This window comes from Seriola aureovittata, chromosome 1 (assembly GCF_021018895.1).
Source record: "Seriola aureovittata isolate HTS-2021-v1 ecotype China chromosome 1, ASM2101889v1, whole genome shotgun sequence".
Lineage (NCBI taxonomy): Eukaryota > Metazoa > Chordata > Actinopteri > Carangiformes > Carangidae > Seriola > Seriola aureovittata.
In genome coordinates this window covers 27,687,752-27,710,540 of record NC_079364.1, presented here as the reverse complement: position 1 = coordinate 27,710,540, position 22,789 = coordinate 27,687,752, and the positions used below count along the sequence as shown (strand labels likewise).

General features: G+C 39.2%; 2 protein-coding genes across 4 annotated transcripts in view; one reads left to right on the top strand and one right to left on the bottom strand.

The window, feature by feature from the left end:
* cep89 (centrosomal protein 89) overlaps window positions 1–22,789 on the top strand; it is a 54,282-nt gene that overhangs the window by 22,841 nt on the left and 8,652 nt on the right. The gene's annotated exons all lie outside the window — the stretch shown is intronic.
* zgc:165481 (uncharacterized protein LOC100073327 homolog) lies at window positions 464–22,789 on the bottom strand. Its single transcript, XM_056383027.1, has 2 exons — window positions 22,604–22,789; window positions 464–4,775 (listed from the first exon to the last, which is right to left on the bottom strand). Exons 1-2 carry the CDS (start codon window positions 22,665–22,667, stop codon window positions 4,039–4,041), a joined length of 801 nt encoding a protein of 266 aa, XP_056239002.1. The 5' UTR covers window positions 22,668–22,789; the 3' UTR covers window positions 464–4,038.

Genomic DNA, 22,789 nt, shown 5'->3' with positions numbered 1-22,789 from the left:
GTGCATATATTCTCCGATATGCGCTGATATGAATACTTTTATTAAGAACTAATAATGCTGTGTAAATCCTCGGGTCAAGTCAAGTTATATAGGCAGCATTTTATGCATATTTGATCCTTTGTTTTCATTCAAATTATATATATATATATATATATATATATATATATATATATATATAACATATAACATATTTGTTCTTATGTTTTTCTTATGTTAGTTATTTATTTTTATAGTTATTTTATTTAGTTCCCAGTGAAGTTTACCGTTTCAGTGCACTGATGTCATTTTGGACAAAAAAGTTTATTGTTGAACTGTAAAATATCCTGCTTTCATTACATATCTTTTTCACAAGTGTTTCTATATATATCGGCCGATATATCGATATCAGAATTCTTTTACTTCCTAATATCGGTATCAGCATCGGCCCCAAAAATCCAATATTGGTCAGGCTCTAGAGTTCATTAGTTTGAAGTATAACAGCATCTAGTCTCTTTGAGCTTGATGACACAGACTATGCAAGATTAAACAGTGATGACAGTATTGATTGTGCTGACATTCAAAAGGTGGACTTAATCAGGAACCAGCATCCATGAAAATAAATATGCACACAAGCAACATATAGAAAATTATTCTCCATTTATTCCATTGTCTTTAATCAGAAGTGTGGCACTAAGCTGAGAGCTGAGGAGATCATAGACAGAAACACAGGAAAACATAGGAGAGGGTAGAGAGACAGTGATCGAGACAAGTTGCCAAAGGAAAGGAAAAAAAGAAAGTAAAAAACTGCAATGTCAGAGAATAAACTGCACTTCTACAGGAACAGTTTAGCACAAAATTATTATTATTATTTTTTCCAAAATACTACATTTTAATTTTTATGAAAAAATATCATTATCTGAAGTTTATAATTAATAATCAGTCAAGGGCCCTCAATGATCAAAGTTGTACTGAAAAGCTACTAATTTGACTCTTAAGATTAAAATGTGGGTGTTTAGGAGTAAAAGAAAGTTGGTAATTGTCAAATGTAAATAGTTGCTCCAAATACCGCCAAAAGTAAATCACCATGCTCTTGTACTGCAACTTCCACTTACATGAAACAATTTATAGTCTAAAGCTTCTTTTAAATGCTGCTGGAAATGTAAATCATTGCTGTTTACGAATGCAGCAATTCAAGATGTCTTGGAGGACAAACTTCTAACACAGTAGAATATATATTGTGGTCACAGAGCTATAAGGAAAACTACTTTTTGGAACCCACAGGAGAAGCTTAAAGCTACAGGAGACTTCAATGAAAGCTTTGAAATTATATTTAAAAAGTGTAATAATTGTTAAAACAACACCATAGTTTATTGTGACTTTTGTCATGATGATACACATAGGGGCATATTTCTCTTACGTACAAAATAAACTCAAGATGCCACATAGACCCAACATTTAAGTGCCACACAATAACAAATCCACATGGCTGAAGTGTGGCAGTATATGTGTACCATGTCAGTATGGAGGTTAAGAGAGGACTCCGATGGCCATAAACTGTACCTTTGAGTCCAATCAGCTTTTTACAACCTGTACAAAAACAAGACTAGATCAAAACTGTGTATGACTGGACCATGTGGTGGGCTATTTGTCAGCTCGTGTCAGCCGGTTTCAGCCCTCCTCTCTCCTCCTCTCTGTGCTCACATCTACAGTATTTTGTCCCTGTTCAGACCTGGTACTAACATCCTTCTCAGGTGATCTGATAACAGGTGGACAGCTCTAAGTTCAGGTGTGAGTGCACCAAAGACACATTTAGGACGCATTTTAGATCAAATCACTCTAATGCTAATTAGTCCCACCACAGTTTTATAATGAAATGAAAATGTTTTACTATTTCAAATGGCTAAAATCGTATTTCATGATAGAACTGTGCACAGTGCTTTCACTCAACCCCTCCTTGTCCTGCTCTCTTTCCCTCTCACACACAAACACATTGACAACCTGTCTTTCCATAGTCAGACTGGCTAAAAACAACAACGTATACATGTTTATTTGCATATACAGTGGGTAAGTAAGATCTGATCACAAGTGGTCACTTGAGACGTCACCAAAGATGCATGTTAATGCCAGGTCTGAGCAGGGCCTCTGATACAGACGAATTCCTAGTAAAGTTGTTCTCATTTACATGTTTTTGCGTATTTGTTGTCAGACAAAATCACCATACACAAAGTTGGCAAAGACTGTGCTGTGATTTTGACTTGATTTACTTGTAAGTGATCACTCAGAGAGAAAGGTAGACGGTCATTAATGTCAGCTGCTTTGCATTCAGCTGTGCTTACAGAGGGAAAGCCCGACCTCACACACATGGGGTATTACTGGTGACTGTCTTCCACAGAAAATGGCTAAGGTTTGTCCAAAAAGTTGCTAGATTTGTTGCTAGGTACATTTTTGAAAAAGGGGTGTGAAAAGTCAGTAAATGTGGCGACAAAGTTGGTAGGTTGGCTACTTCTTTGCACCAAACCATTTTGAAAGAGCAATTTCTAAAGGGTGACTTAAATGCTCGGCCATCACTCAGTCAGTCAGCAACATTTGTGTTTAGGGCTGGCTAAAAATTACAACCAAGCAGCCTTGTTCAACCCAACAAGAAACTTAAGTTTGTTGCTAAACATCAAAAGAGTATCAAAAAACCTGAGATATGAGTCTGGCTTATGTGTTACATATACCAGATAGACTCAAAAAGACAACCTGACTGACATGCGTGTATTTGAGTCAGATGGAGAGAAAGAGAAGGAGGGGGCAGATTAAATAAGTAATAATAACAACCTCATCACACATACTGAATGCCCAAAACGGGTAACAAAGTATTATGGCCAATTCACAAATTTGGCAATTTGTGTTTTGTATTTTGAAATGTGCATTGCATGCAAATATTCTTTCTCTTCCTGCTAAGATCTGGAATTTTAGTGGTGAATAATCCTGTAATAGTTCTTGCATTGCTCAATAATACGCTACAGTGCTTTTCTTGCAACTTCAGCTAATTCATGACCTGTCAATCACATATCCCTTGAAGAGCAATATTCCATATTCTGTTTTACATAGAGTTTGTCAGCCAGAATATAAAGATGTTGAAACAGACTTGTATCGGCAGGTTTAACAGATTGATATCTTTAAATCCATTGTCAGGGCCAATGCTTCTCCATCATACAATATACAGTTATTGATATTTTCAGGAGCTGATGGCAAGACAGTATCACAGTTGAAATCTATTCAATTCTGAGTTACCTGTAGCTTTAACATTTAGTAGCATGTAGTGCTAATATAAATACTGGCTTATTTCCTCCACTTTGTTCTTACTGACAACTGCTAATTATCCAATCATATGCATAAATGCAGTTGTTAAGTGACTTGTAATGTAGAAGATTCAAATTCTGTGAATTTTTCTTAATAGTTTGCTCATGTGGTCTATGATATAAATACCCTTGCTATTTGGTCTGTGATGTTTCATTTGTAGTGCTTTTTCACCAGAAGGTGCTGTGTATATTCATGGTTTAGAGTTGAATCAAAATGTACAGGCATCCGAAAGTATATCCCACCCTTCACTTAAAAATGATTGCTAAGTTTTTGTTGGTATACAACGCTGATAAATGAGGGCCCAGGACTTTGTCAAAGTTTAAGTCAAAGATTAAAGGTCTGCTCTCAAATCTAAAATGTTAGACTAGGTCATACACACAACACAGAACAAATAAGGTCACAAAAATACATTACAGAAATGTAGGTATAGGCGCTGTTCCTACTAACAGAGCTTGTCGGTGGCTGTGGCCGAACCAGTTTCTGAGTTTCATCCTAAAAGCGTAGACCATCACTGAAAATGGTCTTCCTAGATGTTCTGACTGGCCCATTATTTGCATGGAAGTAACTAACTGGTAGTCAGTCAGTCTCTTGTTGGGGAAACAACATCACTTTCACTTTTGGAACTCATATCTATCTACATAACAAACCAAATTTCCGTTTTTTGCCGCTCATTTTATCCCATCCAAGGACCATCAGTTTAGTCACATCATATCAGCCTCTGGTGGAGCAGTCACACATTCCCTGACACAGACACTGGCAAAATCCATAGACCAGGCAGACTGTCAAACTTGATGGTACCAAGCTAACGCATACAATACCCAGAGTCACTCTCTGGATCACTAACAAGTAGATTCCTAGAGGCAGCGAGCCAAAGTATAAGAAACCCAGCAGCCACACCAGGATGCGTGGGACATGGTTACAGAACTTGGACAGGGCATCCTGATCAGTTGGCCCATTGGAGCCCATTGATACTGAGTCCAGGCTCTGCTCAGTGTAAATGTCAGAGCGGCTCGGGGAGTGCTGTGAGTTCCTCTGCACTTCCATTATGGTGATAACCAGGCAGTTAGAGGAGTCATGAGATGGGCTAGAGGAGGAGAAACTCTTTGGAGTCAGAACCACCTCCTTGTTGTGGTCGGAGCTCCAGGATTTGTCCCGCATTGCCAAGTGGGACATGATGTTAGCATCGTCAGGCAGGGATGACACCTCAAACTCTGTGATCTCAGTTTGGTGTCGGCAAAAGGGGCAGGAGATGCAGCCTGCACCATCAGCAATATCCAGGATCTTGATGAGGCAGCGGGCACAGACCCGGTGCAGGCAGTCCAGGATCTTAGGCTTGCGGTTGTGGGCATTGTAGCGCTGGTAACAGATTTTACACTCTAATTCCTCTGGTGGAGGACAGTCCTTCTCCTCTAACTCAGGCTGAGGGCAGCTCATCTTCAAGTCATGTTCTGGGGAAAGATATAGAGGCAGAGACAGATTGAGAAAAAGAGTTAGAAGGATAATGATGATATAGTGCAGCATTACATGTGACTTTGAATAGTATGTTGCAGATGGCACTGAAACAAGTGGATGTTTCTGACTACAGTATCTGGTGTATCTCTGCCTGGCAGGAAAAGGTCAGGACTCTGCCTCCTTCTCTGACTGCTTCTGCTCTGTGTACCTGCTGCTGATGAATGATTTATGTTTTGGGAATTGGATCAGGGTGTCATCACAGAGCCATTTGTGGCAAAGCAAGAGCCAGTAATGCTATTGATCGTTGGGGAGAGGTGGCAGGCACGGATGCTCCTTCAACAGTTTTTGTTGATTTGGTGTTTAGAATACAATGTTTTTTTTTTTTTTTTAGTTCTTAATTAAATGACCCCCAAATTGAATCTTTCACATTGTTTCTTTTAGTTTTATTTTTGTTGTTCCTTTGATCATATAAAGCCCTGTTTAGTTTTTATGTGATTTGTAAACATGTGAAACTGCAAAGTAATTTCTTTGTTACAAGCCATTCACTTCCGTGTTGTTTATATTGACTTATGTCACTGAGCAATTGAATGTTTTAGTTGGCATTAATCTGTGACAGCTGAATTAATTCAGATCAAAAATTTAATTTAAATACTATCATGCTTCTGTCTATTGATTTTTTTTTTCCCACGATGAGTCAGTGTTGTCAGCCATGCCTTGAAGCCATATCTGAACCAATTAAATGTACTGTATGTCACCAATACTTGTGTTATTGACACCCATGTATCAGTTCTAGTTGATGCCAGTAGCTTCACTGGAATAATGAATAATTGCTGATAGCTACTGAAGTTCTAAAGGTCTGATACAAGAAAACTCTAGTGATCTGTTTGCTCCATGGAGAAACAGCAAGACACTGTCAGTCATCATTAATAAGGTCAAATAGCCGTGAGCATACATCCATAGACACCAAGCATGAATAGGAATGAGGTTTCCGGTACTCTGCCCCAGACCTTTACTGTGGCAGATAACTGTCACCTGCGGGGACCTACTGTAAAAGGTCCTATGTTTTCAAGATCTTCACAATATGATAATAAAATAAAGTATGATGTAGTAATTTTTGCTATTTTTAATACAAGCTATTTCACATTGCATTTCCATTCTTTGATTCATTTTTTACAATTAATAGCTTGTTGTGCTTTTTCTCTTACTTTAATTTTTAGACTTAGCCATGTTTTGAAGCTTTTGAGGATGAAACTTAATTCCATGCATAAGAGATGTTACTAGGTGTTCTTTATTTATTATGGCCATGTGTCTAAACATGCATTTTTTTATTTTTAAATTGCAGACATGATTTCTCAAGTTTAAATGATTTAAATTCATATTATTCAATCATTCTTGTTAAGTGGCACTGTGCTTAGACATGGTGATAACATGTTGATGTGGTAGTAATGTTTGCTGGTAACATCGTAGTAGAGTGGTAATGTCTCGGTGCAGTGGGCAATGATACTGGAATATTGATAATATTTTGGCGAGTTTAATATGTTGGCATGATGCTATTTTCTGGAGTGGCAGTTAAATAATGATATGGTGATACTATGTTAATGAGGTGGTAACCAATTTGCAATATTTTTTAAAATATAGGTGCAGTAGTAACGATAATGTCATGTCATTAGTTGTGTTTTGGACTGATTAAAGATAGAGCATGTGACTTTTTGATTGTAGAAATACTAATTACACTAAGATTACAAACCATATAGACTCACATACTCTTACACTTAGCCTCACCCTGATGAGAAAGCTAACTGGACTTGTGTTTAACATGGAATATGCTTGACAAGAGCCCCTGACAGTGAGTCATTGGGCATTACCCTGGTATAGATATAAAGGGAAAAACACAGTTAGCCATGATATAGAATTACATAATATAAAGGACAACACCGACTATGCACGCATGACCCCAGCTGATTCATCCTCAGTTTATGACCCATAACATACGCCTGTAGTTTGGTATTGTGTTATAATACTTAGCACAGAAGCAATCTCCGTATTATACCACCTCATTAACTTTACGAGACCAGGAAAGCAAAACTGTCACACTGTGGATTTCTTAAAATGTCCCTGACAGTTGTGAAATAAGGGCCGATAGGGACCGGATGCTTTGCAGTAGCACTGTAATTTTCAGAATGCCATTTCATATTCCCAGATCAACTTGAAACGGATTGGATAGGGGACTGGATGAGAAACACTCAACTCCAAATACTGTGATCAAGCATGGCCCAATGGTGTTGTATAAGTGCACTGGTTTCCTGTGTCAAAGATGTGTCCGACAACAATCAGCTTGCTGATGGTAACTGATAAGACTGTGTACTTTGAGGTATCATTTAATTTCACATGAAAGATATACACCAATGTACTGTATATTTAATTTCCTTTCTTTCATTTAAACTTCTCATTAACTAAGTTCCAATATTACTTTCTTTATATGAGAAAAATCTAGTCTCTATACTTAGGGTAGTATCTATCATGGATTATTGAGACAGTGTAGTATGTGTATGTATTAGCCTGCAGCAAAAGATGAAATATGAATCCCAGTTTTACACTGGTAGAGAAATATACAGTAGCTTTTTTTAACTTACTCATTTTGTTGTTGGGGACCAGGCAGTCTTGGTGGCCTTCATTAGCAGTTGTGCCAAGCGCAATTATCAGCACTGAGCTTAATGAGCACATTGAGTCAACAGCACCAGGAACTGTCGCTTACACTCATGATAGTATGTCTAATAACACTTGAAGATGTTGCTCTTAGTACACTTAAAGCTACGGAGGTTCGTGCAGATGTAGCCCTTTGAAACTGCTCCCCTTAGTTCTGGTATAGGGGGAGAAACTGTTTTTGTCCTGCACACAAGGGCTTTGACACTTCTCTGATGGGCTGATTGGTGTGGGAGAAAAATGCATCTTTGTCCTCAGGGACAGTCATCACCTTGAGTCTCTGAGGGTCTGCCATGTGTGTGGCACAGATCAACCAGCATTTTGGCTGGCCGTTAGTGGACCTCCTCACATCCGAGAGAAAAAGCTATGCTTCCTGTAGTTCTCACTGCCACCTAGCAATAGTCCTTATTGGATATCAATCCTTAGAGCCTGCTTTACATGCAACCTTTCACAAAAGCAGTGATGAAGTATCTTCATAGGGTCAGAACGCCATGCCCCAGGTGGATTCTAGACCTTTTTTGAATGTTGTTCTAAGACCATCACGGTTCTGGATCTGGATCACAACTCTCTCAGGTCTCAGGTTGAAATTTCCATACATACTGTATAGTACTGAGGAACCAGCCCATCGTCAGCATGGTTGAGCATGAGGAGCTGAGCAGCTGAGGTCTTTATCTCCAGTCTAGGTGACAACTACTCAGTGCTGTCCACTTTGAAGACATATGATACTTATTTGCAGATGTTTGTGGTGTGTGGATTATATTATCAGCCACTAGAACATGCTGATGTGGACATCCTGTACAAAGAGTATAATCAGTGTTCCTCTTCTTAATATCTGTTACAGTAAGATGGTATGCTTTCATATGCATTTTTATTGTGTATCCTGCAGATGTTACAACATTGATAGGATTGTGTTGCAGTCTTTGTTCAATTCCAGGTTTATGTGGTTAAATTCAAAGTGATTCAGTAAATGTTAAAAGGTTAAAAGGGTTTAATTAAACCTCCAAAAAATCTGAGTGCTTCAGTGACCTATTGTTGCAGTTTCTTCATTCTTGTTACTTCTTACTTTACATTTAGATTTGGTCATTAACAAGTCCCCCCCCCCGACAGGAAGATGCTATATAAAGAAAAGCCAGCCATTCATTCATTCATGACCATGAAATATAGATTGAATAGGTCGATGTTGCGTTGGCAATTGCCCAGCAGGCCTCTCTGTGACTTGCTGACTGTTAAATATTTCAGCCACCAGTCTGTTGCGTTTAAAAAGCCTTCTGAAGCATGTCAGAAAGATGTCAGAAAGAACCAACTCCTACTACATCAATCCCAGCAGAATCACCTAGTCTTCCCCTGAAGTCAAAGACAAATAAATGTTGTAAAGAAAGGGCACAGCACTGGGATTGTGCAAGGGAATATTCAGCTCCTTATTATGCAACCTGAACTTGAATCTAAAAGTTACAATTGTCTCTAAAGCTGTCCAGTTGTAAACAACACAGCTTTACGAAAAAGAATTTTCTCCTCAAGGCCTAAGAATATGTTTCTGATCACCAAAACTATTTTTCAAAACCTTTTTTAAATGTTTTGAAACATCATCAATATTTTTTGTCAGTTTGTTTCTTCTTTTTCACCTCTTTTATTGACTCAATGCTACCTTTAATGGCACATTACTGTTTACAGCTATCGGTATGCATTATCGCTCTGTAGTTGCAAGAAGTGTGCATCCTGTTGGGTGTTTTCAATAGATCCGCATGCAACAAACCTCTATTTTCCCATTTCAAACTTTTAGTTAAACTGTGTACAAACCAACCAAATGACCAAACACCTGTTCCCTGAAGGAGAGGAGTGAGGTACAATGCATAAAGTATGGGATATCATCATATCCTTTTGCGGCCTAACTGAACACACCTGTATTCACGTCTGAAGGCAGATGACCTGTGATGGTGAATGTGAGGCCCTGTCTGCACATACTGTATGTACATCCATTAACACGGTCATCTTTCAGTTCAACAGCCACCCTTTACTGAGCCCAGCTACAGAAATGGGGCAATCAGGTGTTGTGCCTCATTCCTCTCCTTCAGGGAACAGAAGTAATAGTCACAATTCATTCCCTTTCAGTCGATTCACTTGGTACAATACAAAGTATGGGACATGTATTCATACCCCGCAGAGCAGCCGCCAAACTGGGGTTAAACATCCAGCACTCTAGTGCATTATAGACCTAGCAGAAAGGACAGCATGAGCTGCTGAAGGGGTCTTCAAATCCAGTGGTAAAACTGAACAAAAGTGTGCGGCGGCAGCACAGATATTCCTCAGAAATACTTCTTGAAACAATGCCCATGATAATGCCATATCTGTGGTCGAATGCGTCCACACACTGTGAGGCAACAGGAAGTTTCTTCTGTTCTAAGTTGGAGGGATAGCCTCTACAATTCAATGAAAAAAGCCACTGTGTAGACAGAGCTTTGCCCCTGGCTGGGTCGGCAAAACAAACAAACAACAGATCACATAAATGAACAGTCTGTGGTCTATGTAGGTGCAAAGCACACTCACAGGAATGCAAGGGAATGCAACCTCCCCTTCAGATGCAAAAGGGAGGGAACAAAAACTCAAGAAATCAAAAGCTACAGAACTATAGCAGCAAGAAAAAAAATTGTGAACCCTTTTTATTTGCCTGGTTTTCTGCATTAACTGGTTATAAAATGTGATCTGATCTTCATCTAAGTCATGAGTATAGACAAACACAATGATCCTAAGCTAATAATACACAAAAAAAACCTTAGAGTTAATAACTGTTCAGATCTCCTTTGGCACCAATAACCTCAAATGCATTTTCTGTAGCTGCAGCTCAGAACTGTTCAATGTTTAGGAGGATGTCTGGTGTGAACAGCTCTCAGCTCCTGAGGTCATTTCACAGCATCCCTATTGGGTTATGGTCTGGGCCACTCGAACATGTGGATTTTCTATGTTAGAAGTCATTCTGCAGTAGATTTACTTTGCTGTTTAGGGTCATTGTCCCGCTGCACCACCCAGCTTCTACTGAGCTGGATGAAGCCTTGCTCATCACTTTGCAAATCAGATGGATGGTCCAGAGCTGTTCTGCTATGTTGTTATTCAGGGCAACAATTTTTTGCAGAGCTTCTGTGGTTCAACAACTGACCGTGTTTTTCTGATCTTTATCTGCTGCCACATTCTTTGGCATTGGTCTATGAAAACCATCTTTATTAGCTCATATGCCTACTCCTAGCAGCCAAGGAAGCCTGTGGTGATGAGCTGCTGAAGCATATTAGGGTGGGCCTAGTCATACCAGGCAATGCATTTCCTTCTGCGATGCAGTCTTGTGGCCTGATAGAGATGAAAGGCAAGCCATTGCATAATTTTATTTACAGTACCCAGTAGTAGTTGGTAGTTATTAGTATTACATTAACATGTAGAATGCTTCTTGTAGATGTAAATTCTTTTTGCCTGTAATTTTCTCTGTAGGAAGAATGCTTTAGAAACCCATCTGTATGCTGTGTTCATATATGTGTGTACAGCATAAATACATTATTTATAAAAAATCTTACATCTCTCTATATTTACACACAGGCAGATCATTTAGTACACCTACCTAATGCTAATGGAGTCTGATACTGTGGATGGGCTGGTAGAGAGGTACAATGGGATATGGGCTGATGGACTGAAGTCTAAAGGCCTCCACCAAGTTTGGTGCAAATCGGTCCCATACTTTTTGTGTAATCCTGCTGACAAATAAACAAATAGACTTACACAGGTGAAAACACAACCTCCTTGGCAGAACTAATAACGGTGGGCTCATACAGGGCATGGTGGTACAATAAAGGGCAGTTAAAGTTATACTAAGGATTGATAGATGAGCCACAAGACAGTTAATAATCAATCAGTGATAATTAATGGAATGATAGTGTAGAATACAGTGTTGTAAAGTCCACATGAAGAGAGAAGAATATAGGAGAACACCTAGTGTTGCAGTATGTACAGTATGTACTGTATATGCTGACTGACTGAGCACTGGTGTACTGACTAGTTAACTGACTACTTGACTGACTCCCTATTGACAGGCTGACTGACTGATTACTTAGTCTCCAAGGCACATATGTCAAATTTGGTAACATTGATGTGTAAAGTGTAACATTGATTTGAAACAGTTATGTACCTCCACTGTGGACGAGGAATAACACAGGGGAGGAGCTGGATGGAAGCTGACGTTTGACATTTAGGAATTGGAAGATTGGGGAGAGTTAAGGCTGGAAAGAATGAAATTGTGTTCCTGCTTTCCAGAGTAATTTAGAAATGCAGTTACATCTTACTGTAGCTCACATATAGTGGGTTATTACACTGTTTTTTTGGAAAACACTGGAGGGTCACTGGTGGCTACTATACACCCAGAGAATGTGGTTTGAAGTGTTTGAGGAAGATACATAAGTCCAAATTTGCTAAACGTATCATATACAGAGCTTACCTGCTACCTACATTGCACATTGCATGTAATCATCCCACCACACAAGCTAATAGTCGTAAACAAACAAAACAAAAAGCTGTTTGTCCTCATGTTATGTGCCCCTCATTCATGGTCGTACCCACCATCAAGGGCAGCGTGGTCCAGAAAGTCGCAAAATAATGACCTAAAAATAACTGTACTTTGATGCTGCAATGATACGATGCCAAGAGGACCAACTTTCTCATCTGATCACCTGCTTCATTGCTTGTGTCTGGGTGGGTGGTCATTACTACAAACTCTTTACCCAGCATAGTGGTTCTTTGATTATGTCAACAAATCGACAGGCAGTTGAATCTGCCAAAGCTATGATTCTTTTTCAATTCAGTTTGTGTAAAGTGTTAAAATGCCTGTTACAATGAGGTACCCCTATATATTTTTATTTTCATTGCAAGATTATCTGAGCGGAGGCTGGTAACATTTGCATATAAATATAAATTGGCCCTGTGTTTACTTTAGTAACTAACACGGATCAAAATAAAAAGATTGCATTAATCAAAGCTCAGCTTTGGGAAGGGAAGATATACAGGACAAAATGAAAAAAATCTGACAAAGAGAAGTGATGGAGATTAGAAAGGAAGAGTAGTTACAAAGGAAAAAGCGAAATCTAAGATAACTGACAATGAAGGTCTAATTCCCACAGAAATATATGGTCTTTGGTAATTACAGTGGAAGCTATAGGCTCAATTTAACAGCAAAACAAACCTAGCATAATTATAGTTCATAATATAGTATTATTATATAAATACATTGTTGTGTAAAAAACATTTTGCTTTAGGTAAATCTAGAAAAGAAAAAAATACAAAAACACCAGAATCTGAAAATACAGCTGCCCTCCTGCAGCTCATATGCACATGCTTCATGCACACAACACAAACAACACAGTCATAGCTGTAGCCGTGAGCCTTTGGCTACGGAAAGTTATAAAACTATTAGCAGCATTCAATATAGCCACTCATCACCTGCTTTCATACTAACAACCACTACAACAAATTTGATATTACGGGAAAATGAAGTTAAAAGCCTGGTACCTGTCCAGGAGAGCTACAACAAGTTCTCTCCATCTCATAAACACTTCACTGATATTGACACAGCTGTCTCAAGGGACATGCGCACGTGTCTGCATTTGTAGAACATCCAATAGGAACACTCTCTCTCTCTGAATAGACCTGTGGCTGGCCAAAGTCTCCCTTCATGGGCTAGATTTTCTAAAGTCTGAAAATGGCTAATAGAATACTGCCTACCCCAGGTTTAAACTTAAGACTGCTGAAAAAGCATACTTGTCTTACCACCTTCAGATGGTTTTATAATTCAGTTAACTAAACGAAAAGACCTTAAGATAGTATAAAAGCAGTTATTAGATACAATAGATACTAGATTTTGAAGGATACAGCTTCCATGTCACTCACTACATTTTCTGTGGAGCACAGTGAACGAACAGGCAAAACAGGATTTAATTCTAGGAAAATATCAGCTGACTACATACGACAATCTTTGTGCAGACAAAAAGAGTTTGTAGCCTTGTGCATTAGAGTGAAACTACCTTGGGGTTCATTAAGGGTTCATTATCATTGGCATCTACATCCCATTTGAGCATTTGCTTGACCAGTTGCTCTGTGTGTGCCAATCTACCTCTGTTGTGGTATTACTGCATTAGTCGCTGTTCCCTTATTAAATCAGATGCTAATTGAACACATGCAGAATGAGACTGTCCCCTCAAGATTAGAAACAGAATCAGTCATGTCAGCTTGTGCCCCAGAACTTCCCTACGTTCAAATCACCAAGCCCTCTAGGACATGTTGTAATTATGATCAGTGCAAAGGAATGAGTCAGGTGATTATTATAGAGTGAAAAAGTTTGTGTAGGGAGGAGGTCGGGTGGATAGTTGTGTCAAAAAAACATCAGACTTCAACACAAGGAGATCACTGTTGTTCCGTGTTTTTTTCTTGTAAGCTTGACCATGATTGTTCAATAACCTTAACCACATGGGTATCATTGTAACCATGACGATGAAGCTCCACTAAACCTAGCAAAGTGGTAAATATATCCAAAACTTATTTTAACCCAAACCCTAATCTTTAACTAAACTTAACCAAGTTGTTTTTGTGCCTAAACCTAACAACCTTAACCATTGTGTTGTCACATCAAATCAACCACTACACTGACAAATTCTGTCATCATAGCTATGTCAGATCAGAAAATGTGTCATTCTGAAGGGCGGTTAAAACAATGTATTTTGTCATTTAATTTGGTTAACTTAGTTAGAACTGTACAGTATGTACTAATCAACAAGTCACCCTGAATCCCTACCACCTCCATTCATGCTGTTTTGTATCTGATCCTGAGCTCTCACTGGAGATCGAACCAGAGGAGAATTTCCCCATTGCAAAAATCAATAATGTATCACATTAAATTACTCTACAAACCATTAACTGTAACAAGTCATTATTTTTAAAAGCAAAAAGTGCTTTAATCAATCGCATAATGGAAAAGACTTTGATCACCAAGCTAAAAGCAAAGTCTAAGCTGTTATCACACCTACAGAAGTCTGTACAACACTGAGCTCCAGACACTCTGTTGGATCTGGACCTTTACAGCCAGGATTACAAAACATCATTATTCTGCATTGATCGGGGCTAGTTGGATTAGATCAAATGATGTGTTTACCTGCATTCATGCTGTGGCAAAATAGAAGATATGTACTCTCTTCCACAAAATATTATTTACGTTACTTTTAGCTGGTAGGTACTGCTTGGTAAGTTGGTGGTTGAAAAGTTAAGCATTTCTGCTGACAATGTTGTATTCAGCATTTTAACAGCCAGACTTAAAACAGGTGTACCACGACACATACCTCACAAAAAGCCCCTAAGGCACCCCATCCCTAAAGTCTTAGAGGGCTACACATTTGTGTTTATGTGTATGACTTGAGATTTATCAGATCTCATGAAAGGCAAAATGGTATACTTGTCCTCTCAATCCTGTATGTTCTCTGTTGCCCTGTCCCCTCCTCTCAGTGTGGATTTTGTGATGATAGCTTTGACCTTTTTTGTCAGAATATCTGCTTGGTGATGCTTCTCTGAATTATGCCATTGATCCAGAGGATTATGTTCATGCTACTGTTGGCAGATCTTTCATCTTTGTTATGCCTCCAGGGCCGGAGGCATTATGTTTTTGGGTTGTCCATCCAAATGTACATCCGCCCCACTCTAGTGAATGCGATATCTCATTAATGCCTTGAGAGAATTTCTTCAAATGGTGCAAACATTCACTTGAACTCAAGGATGAGATAAGGATAAGATTTTGCTGGTCAAAGTAATGGTGACCTCACAAAACATGGTTTTGGCTTTGTGAATACAATAGCTCAGGAATTCCTGCAGGGAATCCCTTCAAATTTGGCAGAAATGTCTGTTAGGACTCAAAGATGAACTGATTAGATTTTGTTTGGCAAAGGTGAAAGTTCAAGGCCATGGTGACCTAATGTTACTTCACCTCAAAATACATTTAAAAATCTCTCCAAATCTACATTGAGAAGGTGGAGAAGGGAGTTAGGTCACGGAGGAGCCAACGTGCACACCTCCCAAATTTCAATGATGCATCATGCAGACCTGCACCTCAAGCATGCCAATTGGTTGATTTGACTCCTGACAGAAGGCAGATTCGAAACAGAGACGGATAAAAACACTATGTTCTAAAAGTATACTAGTCTACTTAGTTTTCTTCAATACAGTAGGTTTAGAGATAAATAGTACTAAGCCTTGTCTGACAGAATAATGGGTGCCTTGGCATCATCGGGTGGATTGGTACATTTATCTAAACACACTGCTGTATAATCACTTGTGGCATCCCAACTTAATATTCTGCATATTGACCTGTGCTACTTTTTAGCTACTGTCATTTAGACTGATATTCAGGCAATTTTTTCCCATTTTTAGCTGTGACAAAGACAAATCTATGGATCTAAAATGACGCATGCAACAATATTCTGTCAGGACCATATTTGTCAAAGTGTATTTCATCATAAGTAGTAATTACTGTAGGGTTGGGGATGTGGCTCAGTTCCCCGCCATTTAATGTAGGCAGTGAGAAAAGTGAGCAGTAATGGACCAGAACCTGCTGCCACAATGACAGAGGTGCTACAATGTTCAGATAAGCCAGCACTAACAGGATGTGTAACAGTGCCTGAACAAAACTTAAGGTAATTGACAGTAAACGCATAATATTAAAATAAGGTGAATAAAAGGGTTGACATTGGTTATATTCTGTAACTTGATGTATGGAAGCCTTATAATGTGTTAAAGGAGCATTTAAGCATATAATCTAGGTAGTGGGCTCGTCACAGTTTTTGCAGGCATGTTAAATGAAGGTGGACTTATGCCTCTGTGTCGGGTTGTTTCTGCCATAAAAGCCTACAGTGTAGGATTTTGTTTATAGTGCAGCAATGAATTTACTGCAGTAAAACAAAAATACCAAACAATCCATGTAATAATAATCACTTTGTGATACGGAGCAACAAGGGGAAGCCTTCCATTGGAAACTGATATGGTAGCTAGATCACAAAATACAGCTTGCTGTACATCATTATTTACCTGAAATAATCATGTTCTATTCCCACTGCTCACAGTGATCGGCAGTGCTAGATCATAATTTTTTTGAGTATTATTACTAAGATTACTAGCCCTTTCCTCTGTTTGCTTCCAGTGTGACCAATCATATTCCTTCATGTGGAGTCTCCACTGCCCCTCTAGATAAATGTTTATGGAGGCACAAGTTGGTCACTTCCATCATAGCTACAGAACCCATGGACGCTGCCTCTGTGACACTGTTGCAGAAGTGTAAACCCATCTTAAGAAGTCACCTGATAGTTTACCATTCTGTACAGTAGCCCACTGATCCAGCCACTGTTGTCAGTGTAGTTTGTCAGAACAATCCTCATTACATGCTCAAGTCCAGAAGAAATGAGAAAAGGCTTTGAACGGCATGGGAGGGTTGACTGAGCACTGTTGCTTCAGTGAGCAGGCCCTGAGTTTGAGTCTCTGTGGTCATGTGGGTTTACTTTGGGACAACCATTTTCTCCATACCAGGAAAGTGCTCTTTAAGTGCTTTCAGAGTGGTTACTGATGTTGCCCTTATGTTTTCCAGTGAATACATTATGGTGGCCTTGCTGCAATGATACCTAGCAGTGGCAAAGCGAGTGTGGCTGCTGGTCTCATGAAATGTTGATCCATGTCTAATTTCTGCTGTTGACATAGTAGACAGCTGTTCAGTTTAATACCACAGTAACTGCAACCACACTGACCACACCACAGTGTTGTACCCTGCTGCATCCTAATCAAAATGTAGAACCTGTAAATAGAACAACATATGTCACTGCTATCTACAAGCACCATTAGGCTGCAGAGTACCAGGTCCACATGTGAGAAAAAGATTCACCTGATTATTCTACCTTAAGCTCTAAATGATTATATACCAGAGAAATGACAAACAAAGAAATAAGAAGAGACTCAACAGGGTAAATACAGAACCAAACCATCAGGCTTTCATCAACCATCTTTCATCACACTACATGATAGATTACACTGTATTATCTTTTGCCATTTCAAGCCAACCTCTAGCAAACCACCACACCACTGTAGACGCCACACCACAAGAGCTTGACTCTACCTTGTGGGAGGTAGCAAATTAGATCCTCCTTGATCCTTGAGTTTTATGCTGCACACCACTGGCTTAGGGAGAGAAATGTCATAATTTCTAAACTGTACTGAAAAGTTATCTGACCTACAGTAAATGCTGTGTTTCAACCCCAGCATTCTTCACAGTCATGAGTTTTATTAATTCACATATCCACAGGATCCACAGGATTCTGCTGTTGGCGACTGGGAGCTGCCCAGTATATGTCTCATTATGCTCTCCTTCAGCGTATCCACTTGCCTCTTATTAAATGCATTAAGATGGGTGTGGAGTAAGGTATTTTGCACTTGATTTTTGCCTGCCCAATACAACTGCTGGGTTTCCTCTTGCTAATGACAAAAGACAGCCAATTTCTGCAGAAACGTTAATGTGTTTACACACGCAATGATTTATGGCTGATAGAATGGAGTTATTGCTACAGGGAATCAAACATCATCTGGATTTGTGAATGAATGAATTGTATAAACTAGTTTGATTTTGTTAGTGAGGCTGCAAGGTGTTCATCAGAATAATTGCAGGGTGGCAGATAAAAAAGAGGAGGGTGAATATACAGTAGTCTAAACAGAGGCTCAAGCCTTACTCTGCATTCAGACTGATTGTAGCAGCTGTTGGGTGCGGCCCAAATTGTATCTCAGCATAAGGCAGGACATATGGCAGTGCTCAGACATGCTTGGCTTTGAGGAGGAGATAGGACCCAAAGGACCAACTTCAGATGGGTTTTCATATGGACAAACAAGGGAATCAGGTGACTGGTCGTTTCAGAAAATTTATGGCCAGAAACCTGCGAGCTAGTTGAAGCAGACAACTCAAGTGTACTGTTAATCACTGCCACATATATTCAGCGCTCACCCGCAGCATTCACCTGTAGGATCTAGGTTGCCCAAAGGGATAGTTATCGTCAGTGAGTCAGGTGCCAAATACATGTTCTAACTCATATAACGTGAGTTGGCTGACTGAAATGTACTTCCAACAACTCCTACAAAACAGGAGGTCCTATCCTTATCTTAAATAGTACAAAATAGTTTAATGTTATCTTGGAAACAACAGAAACACGGCTGAGACTGACTGACAGCAAATCTCAGTCCCTGCCTGAAAAGCTTGTAGCCATCCATGTAAGGCAGTATTTTTACTGAGAAGTTCTCAGGTGTGAGTTCAAAAAGAGTGAAACAGTGAAACCTCTGGAGAGAAGTGTTAACAAAATAATGAAAAACATCTCTAATACAGCTACAATCCCTCACTGGGAGGTAGTATGGAAAATATTTGTCTGCTGTGAGTTTTTTGTTTTTTTGTTTTGTATTGGGTGGAGAAGGTCAGTCAACATCTGGGCTACAGCTCCAAGGGGAGATGTATTGGTTTGGCATTGCTCAGCTAAGCTTGTTGTGAGGGCTAAATGTCACTTGCTGCAACTGGGCTGATGCTGGCGCCCTGCTGCCTCCCTGGGGGGTTGATGGAGATTCAGGCATTTTGCTTCCCAGATTATAGTTCTCCAAAATATAATACAGTTTCCATTCATTACTGAGCACAACTGCATGCTGGTTAGGGAGAGAAGTGTGAGTGCATTTTGAATGTATGTGGCATGTACCTTCAGTGTTCTACACATCATCTGTCTCATTCATTTTCTTGAGTAACCCACAGAAAATAAACACATGAATAAAAGAAGAAAATATGAATGGTTTAATGGACAGTTTTGTTGTACAGACCAAAATATGGAAAAACTTTTCCAAATGATTGCACCATCGAGTCTCACTGGTTGGCATATTAGTAGTTATTTTAAGACATATTGGTAGCTTTGTAATTACAGCTTAAGATGGTTGGTGACATTGTTTTCAGTTGTGTAGAACTTTCTGAAATGCGGTCACACAAATTTTTCTATTTCAAATTTTTTTACTCATAAAGACAATGCTGATTCTTGAAACTCCCAATCTCTGGTCATGAAAAAGAGCAAGAGTAAATAGCCTGTCGTTGTTGATGATCTCTTAAGTCAAAATCTATTTATATAGTCTGATATCACAGATCCCAAATTTTCCTCAAGGGGCTTCTAAGTCCGTCATACTATAATAGGGTGGTGGCTGATGTAATATGCTGCCACCTAACAACCATCTAGATGTTCCTTTGTAGAGGAGGGTTACCTCTGCAGGATTAAATGGGTAAGCCTATGTTGCCTGTACAGGACTTTAGAAGGCGCAGCCTCATTTAACATGCATTTTACATGTATGTACCAATACTGATGTTCTTAATTTTAACCATATGCTAATTGTGCTAATTTGATTCTTTGTGCTACGTCAGTGTGGTTCTGAGCTCTGTACCAGTTGCATCTGAGTCATTCTTGTCTTTCTCTCCCTCTGTCTCTGAACGCTGCTTGTAATTTGTGGCCTCTTGCATACGCATATTTGTGGAAATAGAGCAGCCTGTCGAGCATTGTGTGCAGTTAGTAAGCCTAATAGCTAAACAGAGGTTGGTTGAGTGAAAAGTACAATCTTTGAAATGTTTACAGGTGTTGGTCTGATGATGGACTGAATACTGTTTATTTATTGCTTTAAACTGCTTAAAGTGCTTGATTGCTTCGAGACAGACGCTCAAAGCTTTAGGTGACAAAAATGTGAAACATATCAGTGTCAGTAAAGCAAGAGATTTTCTCAGAACTGATCTTATAGGTTATACCTATATTTCTCACATGCCCAGTCCATGTCAAGCTCTGGCTGTTCAGGACAAACAGTGTTGCTCTCAGTATTTCAACATCATTCACACATTAATTTCAGCAGTAGGCATTTTCGATTTGCCCACTGCTCAACAAACCTTTCCACATTTCTAGCCATGTGCTAATGATGACTTGCTCATAAGCGTCATGGGACGATTATTCTGTTTATGCTCTATAGCCTGTAATTATATCTGATAGATTAAATGCTGAGAGAGGTTTGATTGTCTTTAGCAGTGAGAGAAATTACATGTAAGCTGCGTAATGAATGTGCTGGTTAATCCTATCAAAGGCATGGAAAGCACATAGATATGAGTAGTGTTGACTGTGATGTAGGAGGTTATCCATCCATTATGAAAATGTGTAATTGATTGTGTGTCATGGTGATGATTTAATGTCTTATGGATGATGGTTTGATTTTGTTCTTTATGGATTATTTAGAAAAGAAAGAGAAATAGGTTCTTCTCATCTTTGCAACAGTTTTTTAGCTGTCTGGCAGAAATGGTAACATAGGGTATGAAAATAGAAAGACTGTGCAACAATCAACCTTAACTGAACCCAAATCACACACCTTGAATGTCACGTAGTGCTGGCAGACACACCCCCTTCAGCTTCTAGAGAAATTGGTCCACTGTGTCCTAGTTACCCTTGCAATTCTTCACATAGGATATAGGTACTAATCCAATAAAACCCTGACATAGTAAGCCGCTTTTGATTTTTCTTTAATTAGTATGGTATGGTATGGTTTAGTATAGTATAGTATAGTATGGTATGGTATGGTATGGTTTAGTATAGTATAGTAATAATATAGTAGAGCTTGAACTCACACAGTAGCAGTACATGCAAACACATAAATGTAGACCTAGTAGTCATTTTTTACATAGTTAATTAATAAATTACTTATTAATGTATCTTTTGATTCTTGTATTCATTTTTACTTCAGTTTCATTGCCCCAGTGCTTTTGCACACAACCTACGGAACTTAAAAATTGATTTAACCCGCTTCCTTATTCATCAAGTCCTTTTTACACAGAGCAGAAATCATGTTGACATTCTCTCTCAGCTCTCAAGTCGGTCCTATGCAATTCATTTCTTTGTTCCCCATCTTTCACTAGGTAGCCTGGAAAGAGTAACCAAGTCTTTCTTAAGCAAGGCCCAAAGAAATCAAAATGGGAAAATGTGTAGAAATTGCAAAACTGTCAGTCACATACACAAGCATATATTGAAAACCACAAACCATAGACGGAATGTGAAACATGAGTCCTGAATGTAATTGGCTGGCTAAGGTAAAAGCATTTGACACCTGTTGGTGCTTTTCTACAAAAGGCTTTATAAAGAGAAGCCACATGTAGATGCTTCCTTTTACTTTCTGTATAACAGTCTGGAGCATGTGGGGGTAAAATATGCTTTGCACAAACCCATCATGTTTGGATAATTACAACTCACCAGTCCTCTGAATTGGTATCATAACTGCTAGATTTAAAAGAAAGGGGCATTGTAGCTTCATTACAGCCTTATAAATAAATCAGTATTATAATCATCACCAGTATTAAGGGATACAACACTTTGCTTAATGGCTCTAGCACATAGTGTTAAATAATCGATTCCAAACAAGCCAGTGATGAAGCCAGTGATAATCTATGGTGGTATGTAGGGTAAAAGAGTCAAAACACCCTTTACCAAGCAGACAGTGATAAACTCCAATGCACATACGCAAATAATTGGCTGACAGAAAGCAAGCACACACAGTGTCTGTCCTTATTCAGACCTTGTTTTTCTCATCTCTAAATCTTCTCCAACTGCAGAGCATAGAGCAGTATCTACCCTCTGTTTCTTTTTGTGCATCTTTGTCCTCCTCTGCCTCTCTTGCTTCCTCACAACGTTTTCTTTCATTGATTATATCTTGACTTTACCAGCCCTCCTTTTGCTTTATTGGCATTAGTGTTATACTGCATTAGCTGGGGTAAACTAGTGCACATATCAGTAAACATGTATTCCACTTGTATGAGTGTGTGAGCTGCTCTAAGAGCAGTAGTTATGAACTGTTAGCAGCTGCTTATCTGCTTATCTGTGAATACAACAAGTTAAATATGAACTATTATTTGGTGTACACACACAGTAAAGTACAAACCCTCCAAACAAATAAACACCAAATGCAGTAGAAGTACAGATGCTCTCACACCAGCCTCCATACAGAAGATCTGCAGGTTAGTGTGTGTGTTGTTCCTCACCTTGTCCAAATGTGTGTGACTCCCCCTCCTCCACTCCAGTTGTCTCTGCTGCGCTGTCCCTCATGTAAATCCACTTCTTTCATAGAAACACTCCACATCTCATTCCTGTGTGCGCATGTGTGTGTGTGTGTGTGTGTGTGTGTGCGTGTGTGCGTGTGTGTGTGTGTGTGTGTGTGTGCGCGCGTG

Excerpts from the sequence above, each read along its gene's own strand:
- zgc:165481 (XM_056383027.1), bottom strand. The coding sequence starts at position 22,667 with ATGAGGGACAGCGCAGCAGAGACAACTGGAGTGGAGGAGGGGGAGTCA. Across the intron at positions 4,776-22,603 it reads GTCACACACATTTGGACAAG|AACATGACTTGAAGATGAGC; the intron begins GTGAGGAACAAC and ends ATCTTTCCCCAG.